This window comes from Pyricularia pennisetigena, chromosome 3 (assembly GCF_004337985.1).
Source record: "Pyricularia pennisetigena strain Br36 chromosome 3, whole genome shotgun sequence".
NCBI classification, from domain to species: Eukaryota; Fungi; Ascomycota; class Sordariomycetes; order Magnaporthales; family Pyriculariaceae; genus Pyricularia; species Pyricularia pennisetigena.
This window is the reverse complement of record NC_043742.1, coordinates 4,925,766-4,938,208: the sequence shown is the minus strand read 5'-3', so window position 1 is coordinate 4,938,208 and position 12,443 is coordinate 4,925,766. Positions and strand designations below refer to the sequence as shown.

Sequence of the window (12,443 nt, the reverse complement as noted above, 5' to 3'; positions counted from 1 at the left end):
GCTCACATCATGACAGTCTTGCCGGAACGCTTGAGGATCTTGGCATAGTCTGCAGATTGCGGCTTCTGCGTGTTGGGCAGACGCTGGAAGGGGTGGGGCTCAAAGGAGCGCGCCATGTTGCGCATGGCAGCCATGAGCGAGAATTGCCTTGTGCCGGTAGCAGCGGCGTTGCGAATAGCGGCTCGAGCAAGGACTGGCGACATGTTGGTCTTTCTGGGTGCTGCTAAGTGGAGATTGAGGGTCTACCAGTAAGAACGAAATGGAGATGTTTCCTATGAATTGTTTTATGTTGATGATGGGAATAATCTATGGGACGTATGACAATGACGGCTGAATGCAGGCTGTCTTATACTGATGGAGCGCTCTACCATGGGGCATGTATCCAATCCCGAGAAAACCCTTGGTTGTGCCTGAAAGGCAAGATCCCGACAGTTCGGTCATCTGGAAATAGCTTCATGGCCAGATGGCGGAGCAACCGAGCAGGCAGGGCGCGACTAGAGTCTTCCATATCGAGGCTCTGCTGTATTCCAATCGTGCCATTTTACAGTATTACCACCAGATGTGAAGACACCACCGCAGTATGGTCCAATCAGAGCGTAGATTTTGGTTGTAAGCAAAAAGCTTGACCATTTCCCGTGGGATCATTCTCGCAAACTGCATAGTCATTGTCGTCCCATCTAACCAAAAGTTTTCCTAAGGGTGGGCTGATTGATCCAACCCCTGTCTGCCAATCTAGGAACCCTAGTCAGCTTACAGCGCGATCTGGTTGGCTGAAAGGTCAAGCAGATTGACAAAACGAGAAATTTCCATTTTCCTGTCCAATTAAAGAATGGTCCACCCCTCCCTAATTCACCCGAAGTCGAACCACCAGACCTGGATAGCTTGGATAGCTCATCTTGGTTCAAACTTCATCTTTAGCCTTGATAGATGACAATGTCGGATCGCCCCATTGTTGGCAATAGGTTTCCAAAGCCACGGTAGCACATGATGCAGCAGGGTGTTTGGGATTGGTGAGTAAATTGCAGTTGAATTCCAACCCACCAACCACCCTTTGTTAGCTCGACGCAGGTGCACCGTGGTATCATGACTTGCAACTCAGACATTACATGGGTACCTACCCTATACCAAATGATGCTTGTTGATAGACCACGTAACATCCCTTACAAGTTACCGCTTATTCACAACTACATCTTCACGGCGTCACTGCCAGCTTTCACTTGCATCAAAAGGTACCGATGTGATTCCACAAATCGCTCTATAGCTTTGTAACCTGAGTCTCCTCGGCAGGCTCAAGCAGCCTCCAACTACATGTGATGTTTTGTGTCTTGAACTTGGCGATAATGCGCTCTGCGATCTGTTCAAAGTTGTCTGTGGCCAGCGCGAGTATGGTCGGGCCTGCCCCCGAAAGACACACTCCCAACAGCCCCGGCTGGGTATCAGGCGTCATCGACTCGACTATCTCGGTCAGACCGGGAATCAGTGTTTGGCGATACGGCTGGTGCAGCTTATCCTGCATTGCGAGGTTGATGAGTCCCGAATCAGGAGGCGACTGGCCAAGTGCTACAGGAAGGAGGGCAATTCTCTGCAGATTGAAGGTCTACAAATGTTTCCTATTAGCTTTTCCTGTCGTGAACGTGAAAATCAGTTGTGATCACGCTCGTCACCTACAACATCGGATCTGGGATACTGTGCCGGCAGCACCTCGCGCGCCTTAGCGGTCGCCACCTCAAAGTCGGGGATGATAGCCACGGCCTTGATTTCGGGAGCCCAGGGAAACTTGATGTGATGGCCTATGCCGTGCGGCGGCTCCGGCGGGGTGTCGCCGGTGTCAATGCCGCCGGCGGGTGCAGGAAGGACCTCGCTTAGTGGAATCTCTGTGCGGGCCAAATCCTCGGGCTTCAGCGGGTTCAGATATGTCCCGACGAATCCGCCAAAAAGTGCAGCTCCCACATTGTCTGGGTGTCGCTCTGTGGATGTACAGTCAAGTCAGCATACGAGTTCCTGGCTTACAGTCGGCGATAGGGAGCAAAGTGTATACTGAAATAAACAAGACTTGGGAAGTGACAACTAACCAATCATCAAACAAAAGTCGAATAATCTGTTGTTATCTAGATGATCCAACTTTCCGACCACTTTACCCAGCATTACACCAGCAACCACGGCAGCTCCCGAAGAACCAAGTCCTCTTCCCAGTGGGATGGGATTCTTGACGTGGACATGGGTCTCGACTGGGAAGGCACGCTGCCCATGGCATCGCAGGACATAGAGAGCCACACGGGTGATGAGGTTCGCGTCAGGGTCTAATGGGATGTCTCCCGACTCCTCGCCCTCGCCCTCATAAGTCACACGACAGTTGAGCGGACTTGAGCTGGTGCTCTTGGAGCGATCAATCGTAACGTGCAACTCCAGGTAGAGGGACAGCGCGAGGCCAATGACATCGAACCCGGGGCCGATGTTGGCGGACGAGCTAGGCGTCTTGATGATGAAAGATTCGGACGCCATTTTCTTCCGTTGCCTGGGTTCCTGTTCCGTAACTTTCCCTTCCAAGTTACCCTAGAACCGTTCTTACTGCTTCCTCGCTATCCCAAGGGGCTTCCTAATAACTGATCTCCGGTGGTCGGATGTCCAGGCTAATAGGTGGTCGTCTTGCCCCGCAGACGACGACAAACGCCTCTCTCAGTTTGGGATAAGTATCTTTATTGTGATCCCGTATTGCTTTCGTAAAGGAGTCAAAGGCAAAAAAAGTGTTGAAATTTGACTTTGCGTGCGAACTGCATCCACCGATCACGGAGTGCGGGGGTGGGGCTGGAAATAACTACGTCGTACACGCAACTTAGCTACGAATAGACCTTGTTGACTTGCCCAAATTAGTGCTTGGATCCTTTGCAATCTGAGAAAAATCATGAGCAAACCTGAAGCTATATTCGAATCTAATATAAACCTAGGCGAGCGAAGCAATTGGAGTTAAAAAAAAAAAAAAACTATAATGATATAAATATGCCCGCAGGACTCTGCAGATTGACATAGGCGAGGTCAGATGATGCGTCCAGACTACACTTGAATAGGTAGGGAGTACATGGTTATAGAGCCGTATTTTGATATGTAGAAAAAGGCCACGGAGAAAAGGTCATATATTGGTCCATTTTGCTGTGAATAAGATTGGTCGATCGTTAGGATATCCAGATTCGTTATATACATATGCGATAACTCGTCGAGAACCAATTTCAATGAGGTGCAGTAGTACATTCAGAATCGGGACGCGAATTCTAAGGTTGCACCAGAACTTTATGAGCGTGAGGCTTAAAAGTCTACTCATAGTATAAAACCATTAAAGAACAATCATCCGTAAATCCACTAGGTGTATTAGGTTGATTGAAACTGACGATGCACTTAGGCGCCTCCAACAGACTCAAAAAAAAGACTAACGACTTGCTGAGGGACGTGTCAAGGCCGCGGAAATTAATTAACTAGGCCGCAAAACGGGAGTCAGTCGATGCCAAGATGCAAATTCGTACAGAGGCGAGAATACTCGACAAGTCATGATGAGATCTCGATGATGATTGCGCATGTGACCCTATTCAGGTACGAACGTTGTGGGGGCGCCACCAGCAGACCACACCCAAACCAAACCACCACAGCCAATGAATGCTTAGCCGTCTGTATGCCTTGTTGACGTTGTATTGTCAAGACAGCCAATCGGGGGCATCAAAAAGCAGTCATGACTTACAGTGAGGCCTCCTAATTCTCCGTATCTCAGTAAACTTAGCCACAGAGCATTTGCTTGGTGTGGCGAGAGTCCTTTTATTATTAGGCGGGCCATTTCGATGAAAACCTTGCTAGAAGACGCGTCGCCTAAGTTCATCAATGGCAGGCATACAGGGCAGGGAATGCTAGGGAACAGTTGTAACAGCCAAGACAGGAAAACATGAGCGATTGTCTCCACTGCCAATTGTGTCTACTATAGTACTTGGTATTAATTAATTAATGCCTACCTCCTGTAGGTACGTACACTGTACTTTTTACGCCTGCATGTCATGCAGTCTCATTCATCCCAAGGTGCATTCAGGCCGTATCTATTTTGGGCTGGGTAGCTTAGGAAGGACCCATAATCCACAACCAAGACCAGCTTGCGTGTTCACGCTCCCAAGGTTGATCTCATCCACTGAAGAGCCAACCCAATTATCCTATTCTAAAAAATAAAAATAAAAAATTTGAACAAAATAGAAACGGAATCCGGCTTACCAGAGACACAGCCTCGAGACAGCACTCACGTGGGGTGGTGTTGAGGTTACATTACGGTACGCCATTCTTGCCGGACGCTAGTGGTTAGAACAGCCACCAGAATTTTGCGACGATCTGGTCGGAACATTGAATGTACGAGATATAGATTCCGCGTCGTGATGATGCACTGAAAATTATCCGTGGTGGCTGGGTGCCGGAGGAACATGACATTGTCGATAAAATGGGGAAATGAATTCAGAGAACATCAACAAATCTTCGTTTTTCATTATGGTCGTGGGGCTTTGGCAAGAACTCAATGTTTGCACGGGCAGCTGACCTATTTAGTGTTAATTGTCATTTACACTTTAGTGCCATCTATCCGATAATCGAACCAATTTTCTGCTGACTTCCATCACGACCAACTTAAAAAAGACAAAGTCAAAAAGTACACATATCAAGATTCTGTCAAGCTGAGTTGTCAGAATTCTGTACCTGTTCAAGCTATTGTTTCGGCCTGGATTTGATTGCCAGGGGCAAAACAACGGGGCAGATCGTCATTGCTCATCCTGGTCTCCCTCGGCTTGACGGCCAATTGCAATCCACAATCTGTCAGAGATACCCACCGGGTCAACGTCACGCGTGGCTCCGCTCTTGCCTTGCAGTAGTACGTTAGTAAAGTCACTGCGCTGACCCGCGCTTGATCTGAAACGCCAGGTTTTTCTTCGAGGTCGCATTGCGAATCAATAATTTTGGGGAGAGGAACTTCTTCGCTGCGATCAGGTTCCGAATTTCCACCAGCCGCCAGCATCGAGCTCAGACGTCAAACCACCTCTGCTAGGGTGTCTACGAAAAAGCAGGTCATAAACCGCCTAATTACATACAGTACACACTTCAAATTACCCTATATGCTGCGCGGTGATTAATTGCCTGGTTTGAACTCTGAAACCTCCGTCCCTTTTTGACTGCTCTCGCGTCAATCTTTCATCCATTCAGACGTTGCCGACGAATCGCCGCCTGCATCAACTGGCAGTTATTCTTATCCCTAACTCCACGACCCAGGACCCGCGGATAGATGTCGCTGCTGTGGAATTAATTAGATAGGTACCCATAAGTACCACGTACCGCAACAGCTCGCCAAGCATAGCCGAAAAAAAAATAGGGGCTCAAACCACCCGCGGCTGACGGGCAAGCGTCGATTCATTCGTCCCATATCCTGCGTGGCGCTTCCAACGACACTACGCGGCGCACTTTCCCACCTAAGGGTTCCAAGCATCCAGAGACATTTACATTCAGGCGCGAGAATCCTGCTGTCAGTCACGTCGCCTGGTTTGCGACCACGACAACTCATACCCAGCCGCCCGTTGAATTCCATTGTTTCGACATAGCATACTAGGTAGTTGGTTCTCTGCGCAAAGAGAAGAAAAGAAGCACAACGCGTTGGCGTTTACGCTTCATCCAACACATCAACAATGGCGTACAATCGTTTAGGCAAGTTCCTCGAACTCATTCCCCGGCCGAACTTTTTCATCCCACATCCATGCCGCCCGCCCCTTTCTTGTACCTCAATCTGTGACCACTTCGCCTCCACTGCAAGCACCACTTAGAGTCCTGAACGACACGGTCCCCTAAGTTTCCACCTGCCGGCATATTCCCCGACCTTTTCTTGCGCCTTGGTGGTCTCGGAAAGTCAAGTTTCTTCCGTACTATCTTTGGACGAATACTTGGCTCACTCCTTCGCGTAGCCATTCACTTGCCTGGCGCAAGAATACAAACTTCGGCGCCCTTGTCTCTGCTCAGAGGCAATTCATCTCATACATTCACATCCTACGCGTGTCTCTTTCTCTTACTTCTGGCCACGGGCTTACTGCCTTGATACCACCGATTCCTAGACAGGGTCTCGTCTTTTTTTTCTATTCTACCCCTCTAACACCCGCGACAACTTACAGACGACGATTACTTCGATCCCCGGCGCCCAATGAACAACCGCCCGCCACCTCACCGGACGCCCTCGCCGGGCCATCCTCTCCAGCATGGCTATCAGTTGGACGATGCGCCGTACGGCAGGCCTGGGCCGAACAGTGCCAGCAACCTTGATATACCAATGGGCCCCGGGAGACATACGCCTAGCGACCAGCTTCAACTTCACACGGCAGTAGGTTGTCACTTGAATGCCTTGTCATTCCCTCTCAGCAGAACGCTAACTTGCCACAGCATTCGATGGCGAACATGAGCGAACCAGGCTATCAGCAGCAGCCGGGTGGCTACAGGGAAGAGTACTCGGTCAATCCCGAGCAGCATCATGATGCATACTACAACCCCACATATACTCCTACGCCAAACGATGCTCATACCCCGTACGGCGAACCGGGTTATGAGCATGATGGCCGGCCACTTCTCCCACAGCAGGATTCGTATGGCCAGTACTCAGACAATCCTCAACAACAACAACAGCAGCAGCAGGGTGGGCTGAAAAGATGGAAGACGGTCAAGCGAGTTCCGCTCTACATGGGCAACTTGGTGCTGGACTGCCCTGTGCCCCCAAAGCTCCTCAATCAGTTTCCTCACGGAGAGCGCGACGAGTTTACGCACATGCGCTATTCCGCAGCCACTTGCGACCCCAACGATTTCTATGATGAGAAGTTCACCCTCCGTCAAAGGTTATTCAGCAAACCGCGTGAGACAGAATTGTTTATTGTGGTCACCATGTACAACGAAGACGAGGTTCTTTTCGCCAGGACAATGATCGGTGTTTTCAAGAACATCGAGTACATGTGCAAACGGCCTGAGAGCAAAACGTGGGGAAAGGAGGCATGGAAGAAGATCGTCGTCTGCATCGTTAGCGATGGTCGTGCCAAGATAAATCCCAGGACCAGGGCTCTACTAGCCGGTTTGGGTGTGTACCAAGAGGGTATTGCCAGGCAGAACGTCGACGACAAGCCTACAACGGCGCATATTTACGAATACACCACTCAAATCGGCATGTCTCTGAAGAACGACGTGGTTCAGCTGTTGCCACGCCAGCAGCCTGTGCAGCTTCTGTTCTGCCTCAAAGAGAACAACCAGAAGAAGATCAACTCTCACAGGTGGTTCTTCTCGGCATTTGGTCGCGTTCTGAACCCAAATATCTGTGTACTTCTCGACGCCGGAACCAAGCCAGGCGGCAACTCCATTTATCACCTGTGGAAAGCTTTCGATCTCGAGCCCATGTGCGCGGGAGCCTGTGGCGAAATCAAAGCTATGTTGGGTTCGTTCATCCTCCCGAAAGGTGTTAAAATGCCTCCCAACTAACATGAAAATAAATAGGTACGGGCGGCAAAAACTTGTTCAACCCCTTGGTTGCAGCACAAAATTTCGAGTACAAGATGAGCAACATCCTTGACAAGCCCCTAGAGTCTGCCTTTGGATTCATCTCAGTCTTACCCGGTGCCTTTTCTGCCTATCGCTATATTGCTCTGCAGAATGACAAGAACGGCCAGGGTCCATTGGAGAAGTACTTTGCTGGTGAGAAGCTCCACGGTGCTGGTGCAGGAATCTTCACGGCAAACATGTACCTTGCCGAGGATCGAATTCTTTGTTTCGAGCTTGTCACGAAACGCAACTGCCATTGGATTCTCCAATATGTCAAGTCGGCAACTGGCGAGACGGACGTGCCAGACACGGCCACTGAGTTGATTCTCCAGCGGCGTCGTTGGTTGAATGGCTCCTTCTTTGCCGCCATTTACGCCATCGCCCACTTCTATCAGTTCTTCCGCTCCGACCACTCATTCTTCCGAAAGATAGCCTTCTTTATCGAGTTCACATTCAATACGGTCAATATGATTTTCGCTTGGTTCGCTATTGGCAACTTCTTCCTGGTTTTCAAGATCCTTACTACTAGTCTGGGCGACGAAAGCTTGCTAGGGACCACGGGTAAGATCCTGAGCGTCTGTTTTGAATGGCTTTACGGCGTATCCTTGATTACCTGTTTCGTCTTGGCCATGGGAAACCGTCCTGCGGGATCAGGGCCGTACTACTTGGCAATGATTTACTTCTGGGCCATCATTTTCTGGTACGTCTATCTTGCCGTAGAAGCTCTTCACCTATCCGTGTTCGAGGCTAACATGAACTCCCCCCTCTGCAGCTACCTTCTCTTTGCTGCCGTATTTATTTCCGTCAAGGCGATCATGGCGGATGCTCAGCGTGGTCTCTCAGTTGCTGAGCTTCTCAAGGACCAGGTCGTGGTGACTCTGATTCTGTCCATCATGTCTACGTACGGCATTTGGCTGATTGCCTCGCTCCTTATGTTTGACCCATGGCACATGCTTACTTCGCTGGTGCAGTACATGCTACTCTCACCGACGTTTACTAATGTGCTCAACGTTTACGCCTTTTGCAACACCCATGATATCTCCTGGGGTACTAAAGGTGACGACAAACCAGACAAGCTACCCTCAGTCAGCACCAAGGACGGAACAGGAAAAGCCGACTTGCCCGATGAGGCGGATCTTAACACCATGTACGAGCGCGAACTTGCTGTGTTTGCACAGAAACATCGTGAGGAAAAGAAGGCACCCACTGCCTCACAGCTTGAGGAGAAGCAGTTGGACTACTACCGAGGTGTTCGTACAGTTGTCGTGCTTCTCTGGATGGTGACAAACTTTGGCTTGGCCGCCGTTGTTCTGTCGACGGCCGGTTTGGACAAGATCACACCCAACACCAACACGGAAACCAAGCAACAGCGTGCAACTATCTACATGGCCGTTGTGCTGTACAGTGTGGCCGCCTTGTCCGGATTCAAGTTTATCGGAGCCATGTGGTTCTTGGTTGTTCGCATGTTTAGGGGTGTTTAAGTAACCTTGCCCCCTTGGTTATGGGGGGTTGTCACGATGACGAAATGATTTGTTCATGTGTTTTTTTTTTTCTATTTCTTTTTTCACTTACATTTCGCTTGCGGCTGGCTTGATGCTTGGATCCGCACCCCTATTCTTGCCCTGTTTTATACTCCCTTGCTATTTTCAGCAATCGGAGTCAAACTTGGCACACCTTATTTCATTGATATCCTTTTCATTGCCGCTTTCGCTTTCCAGGTCCACAGTATTTGGTTTTGTATCAAGCCTATTTTTTGTTTTTCTACAAGCGCGTTTGGAATAATACCCTGTCGAGACCATGGGTCAAGTAGCTAGATACAAAGCGATTCTCACTTTGAACAAAATTCATGTTTCAACTCAAAATTTTTTGCGAAAACGTATACGTATGACAATAGAAGTAGTTTTATCTGTTGTGGGAGATTCCTCAGGTTCCAATCTACCGAGCGTTTGCCCATCATTTACTAATGTCTCCGATAAGGAGCTCTGCGTACATCTCCCGTATCAGTGCCGGGTGGATAAATTTCGGGAGTTGAATAACGAATCAGGCCGATTCTACAATGCGGCCCGTGAAATGCTGGATGGGCTTACAACAGCTTCGTAAATTATCCATACTGTCATGGGTTTAGCACAGGCTCGATTCGGTTCATCTCGACGATCTAGCTCCTTGATTTGACATCTGCAATTTTATTTTAAGAAGCAACCTCCTTGCCCAGTCTGTCAAGCTCCTGCGTAATGAATTCGGTAGCATTGACCATTTCTGTACTTCCGTAGACCACTCTTCTCCGCACCCGATCACCGCTTCCACTAGTGCGAGCAACCCACTCCTGCAAGTTCCCGTACTCATCCATACTCCCGCCACCGACAGTGAACACTATTGCTTCGGTGAAGCCCTGTCGCCTCTGGCCGAAACTCGCCGCGGCCCCGGGACCGCCAGCACCCGGAAGTCCACCGGGGGTGGAACTGGGCGCGGTTCCGGACCGAACGGCCGACGGTGGCGGTACCGTTCCGCGAGCATTAGCGGAACGTGGATCGAAGTAGAGATAATGTTCTGTCTTTGCAATAGCCGAGGACGATGCGGCCGAAGGATCCATGATTGACTCGACAATCTTTGTAACCGTGAGGTCACGGTTCGCAGGTAGGAATGTCTTTATGCCACCAATGATGGAGTCGAAGTTTGCGCTAATAGCATTGGTGGGCACACCTGACTCTTTGAGTTGGTCACGAAGGCGAGACCCAATGTTGGATCCGATGTTGGAAAAGCGTCCGAAGAGGTCCGAAGATTGTTGGGGTTGGGCACCCGAGGAGTTTATAGTTGTTAATTGTGTCATTTTAGTTGTTGCCCGGACCCTAACATGTCTGGTCAGTCACGAACAGCCCGACGACCTGCACCCTCGCGAATAATGACTTACTGTCGTATGTATGGTAGGCAAGTAACATCCACACCAGTAGCTACCAGCGCTTCCTCAAATTGCTGCCATTCCTGTCTGCTCAGGTCCTGCTCCGCACTCAGAAACCAAATGATGAACAGCCGCAGCTTATCCACCGGGTTGTTGCCCTTGTTATCGTCCTTGATCGTTTCCAGGATCTGAGCTTTAGTCTGCTTTGTGACAGTCTCCTCGATTTGGAAATAGTTATCCAGCTGCCTGTTCTTGATCCCAGTTAACAGCGCGGCGAGGATGTTCATGTGCATATCTAAAGTAGCCTTTCGCTCTCGCAGTTCGGGGAGGAGTGTAATCGCAGCTTTGAGATGCTGCGCACTTGCACTGGTATCGTTCTGCAGATCCTCAAGGTCTGTCACGCCCGTCTTTTTGGTTATTGCGGCAGCTTCCTCCTTGTACTTGGTCAATTCAGCATCAATATCCTCGGCAACCTGGGGAAAGGGCGCGCCCGCGTTCCTCTCCCAGAAAAAATCGTTTGCGTTAAGGTCATATGACTTGCGCGTCACGCCCTTTGTAGGATTGCTCTCATCCACAGGCGTTTCGATTGTGATACGGTTTAACTTCATGTTGAGGACGTCGTGTACTAAAGACTGGTAGGTCCAGGAGTGTGAGAGCATGGGGGTAAGATCCACGTTGCGGTCCAGGATGATCAGAACTGGTCTTGGACCAGGTGTTGCCGAAGATGAGCCTGAGCGATTTGAGGCGGAAAAGAGGTTGTCCTTGGAGTTGATAATGTGATCACGAAGCTTGCGATCTAGTTTGGCAGATATCATCTCGGCGGCTGCCGATTTAGGGCATCTGATGATAGGAATCGTACCTAGTTGGTGTCAGCGCGGCCTGCAAGAGGGAGGCGGCGAGTTGTGAGAGCAGAGGAGAAAAAATTACAACTTACCCATGGTTACTATAACGCTGAATAAACCGCTGACGATTCGGTCGACCACATTATCCAGTTCTTCGTCGTTTGTCTTGGCGCTGTTCAAAGCCCAGTAGGTGTGTTCTTTTTGCATTCCCAAGCTGAACAGGTCTGGCTCCGCAACAACAAAGTTCAGATACTGGTCAAAGAGTTGCGCGATGTGTTCCGAGGTTCCCGCAGTGGCTGTTTGTGTCGCAAAGTCTTCCAGCAGAGGTCGGGGTATCGACGACAGGAAGTTGATGTAGGCCGGTGAGTAGAGACCCTTTTGGAGGTCGTTGGTTATGGCCTCGAGGTTCTTTGGGTGCGGTTCAAGAAGATACATGACTGGAACGTCCGGTATGGGGTGTCTTGATGCTGAAATGTGCCTGAGAACCGCCAAAACGGTCGACTAAGTCAGCGTCGAAAAGCTCGCCCGGGCCAAGCATCGCAGTCAAGGTGGCATACATGTGCATGGTAACTCCCATTGACCGCAGGTCACTAACTCTCAGGACACTGCTGATGACATCACGACCCAGGTCATCAAAGACCAGCACCTTCCAGATGGGCTCGCCATCAGCGTTGAGAATGGGGGACGAAGGGTTTAGCGCGCCGCTGGCCAGGGACTCCTCGTTATCGCTCGGTTCGACTTCATTGTTGAGGTTGAATATCTTGCGTAGTGAGGCTGTCAGAGTGTTAGCGACATGTCGCAGCTTGGCCAACCCGGAGCGCAGAGGGCTGACCTATCTGGCGGTCCCGTAAGGAGTTGCCGCGGGCCGCCATGGCTGTCTAAATGTGGCTGAAGCACTGTCTATGCTCAGGGTCGCCTGCAACTTGATATGAATTTCAGGGCCGAAACACACGCTGGGATGGGTAGCCCCAAGTTGGAATCGTAATGCGCGCGTTTTGTCCACTGAAAGTGGATGAATCAATGGGTTGCTTTGGGCTTCGGCTGGCTGATACCTTGGCTGGTCCCTTGGCTGTGTGTTGTTGGCACTGAGGCTCACTGTCTTGAACGCAACGCAGAAAGTGACAGCGTGGCAAACC

At 50.2% G+C, this 12,443-nt stretch overlaps 4 protein-coding genes across 4 annotated transcripts in view; 1 reads left to right on the top strand and 3 right to left on the bottom strand.

The window, feature by feature from the left end:
• PpBr36_03106 (uncharacterized protein) overlaps positions 1-242 on the bottom strand; it is a gene marked incomplete at both ends in the record, with an annotated part of 452 nt that extends 210 nt beyond the window's left edge. The window contains one exon of the mRNA XM_029890282.1: positions 7-242. Within this exon, the coding sequence (XP_029753477.1) occupies positions 7-242 (236 nt within the window). The remainder of the gene's footprint in view (positions 1-6) is intronic.
• A 1,013-nt stretch (positions 243-1,255) lies between these two features.
• PpBr36_03105 (uncharacterized protein) lies at positions 1,256-2,523 on the bottom strand (the record flags this gene model as incomplete). Its single annotated transcript, XM_029890281.1, has 3 exons — positions 1,256-1,597; positions 1,669-1,967; positions 2,073-2,523. Coding segments are annotated over 3 exons (1,092 nt in total), but the record flags the coding sequence as incomplete, so codon positions are not given.
• A 3,673-nt stretch (positions 2,524-6,196) lies between these two features.
• Positions 6,197-9,050, top strand: PpBr36_03104 (uncharacterized protein; the record flags this gene model as incomplete). Its single annotated transcript, XM_029890280.1, has 3 exons — positions 6,197-6,373; positions 6,433-7,465; positions 7,525-9,050. The coding sequence occupies 3 exons, from the start codon at positions 6,197-6,199 to the stop codon at positions 9,048-9,050; spliced, it is 2,736 nt and encodes a 911-aa protein (XP_029753479.1).
• Positions 9,051-9,757: 707 nt separating this feature from the next.
• Positions 9,758-12,179, bottom strand: PpBr36_03103 (uncharacterized protein; the record flags this gene model as incomplete). The annotated part of the gene is made up of 5 exons (XM_029890279.1): positions 9,758-10,415; positions 10,478-11,324; positions 11,400-11,785; positions 11,865-12,081; positions 12,140-12,179. 5 exons carry the CDS (start codon positions 12,177-12,179, stop codon positions 9,758-9,760), a joined length of 2,148 nt encoding a protein of 715 aa, XP_029753474.1.
• Positions 12,180-12,443: the final 264 nt, after the last annotated feature.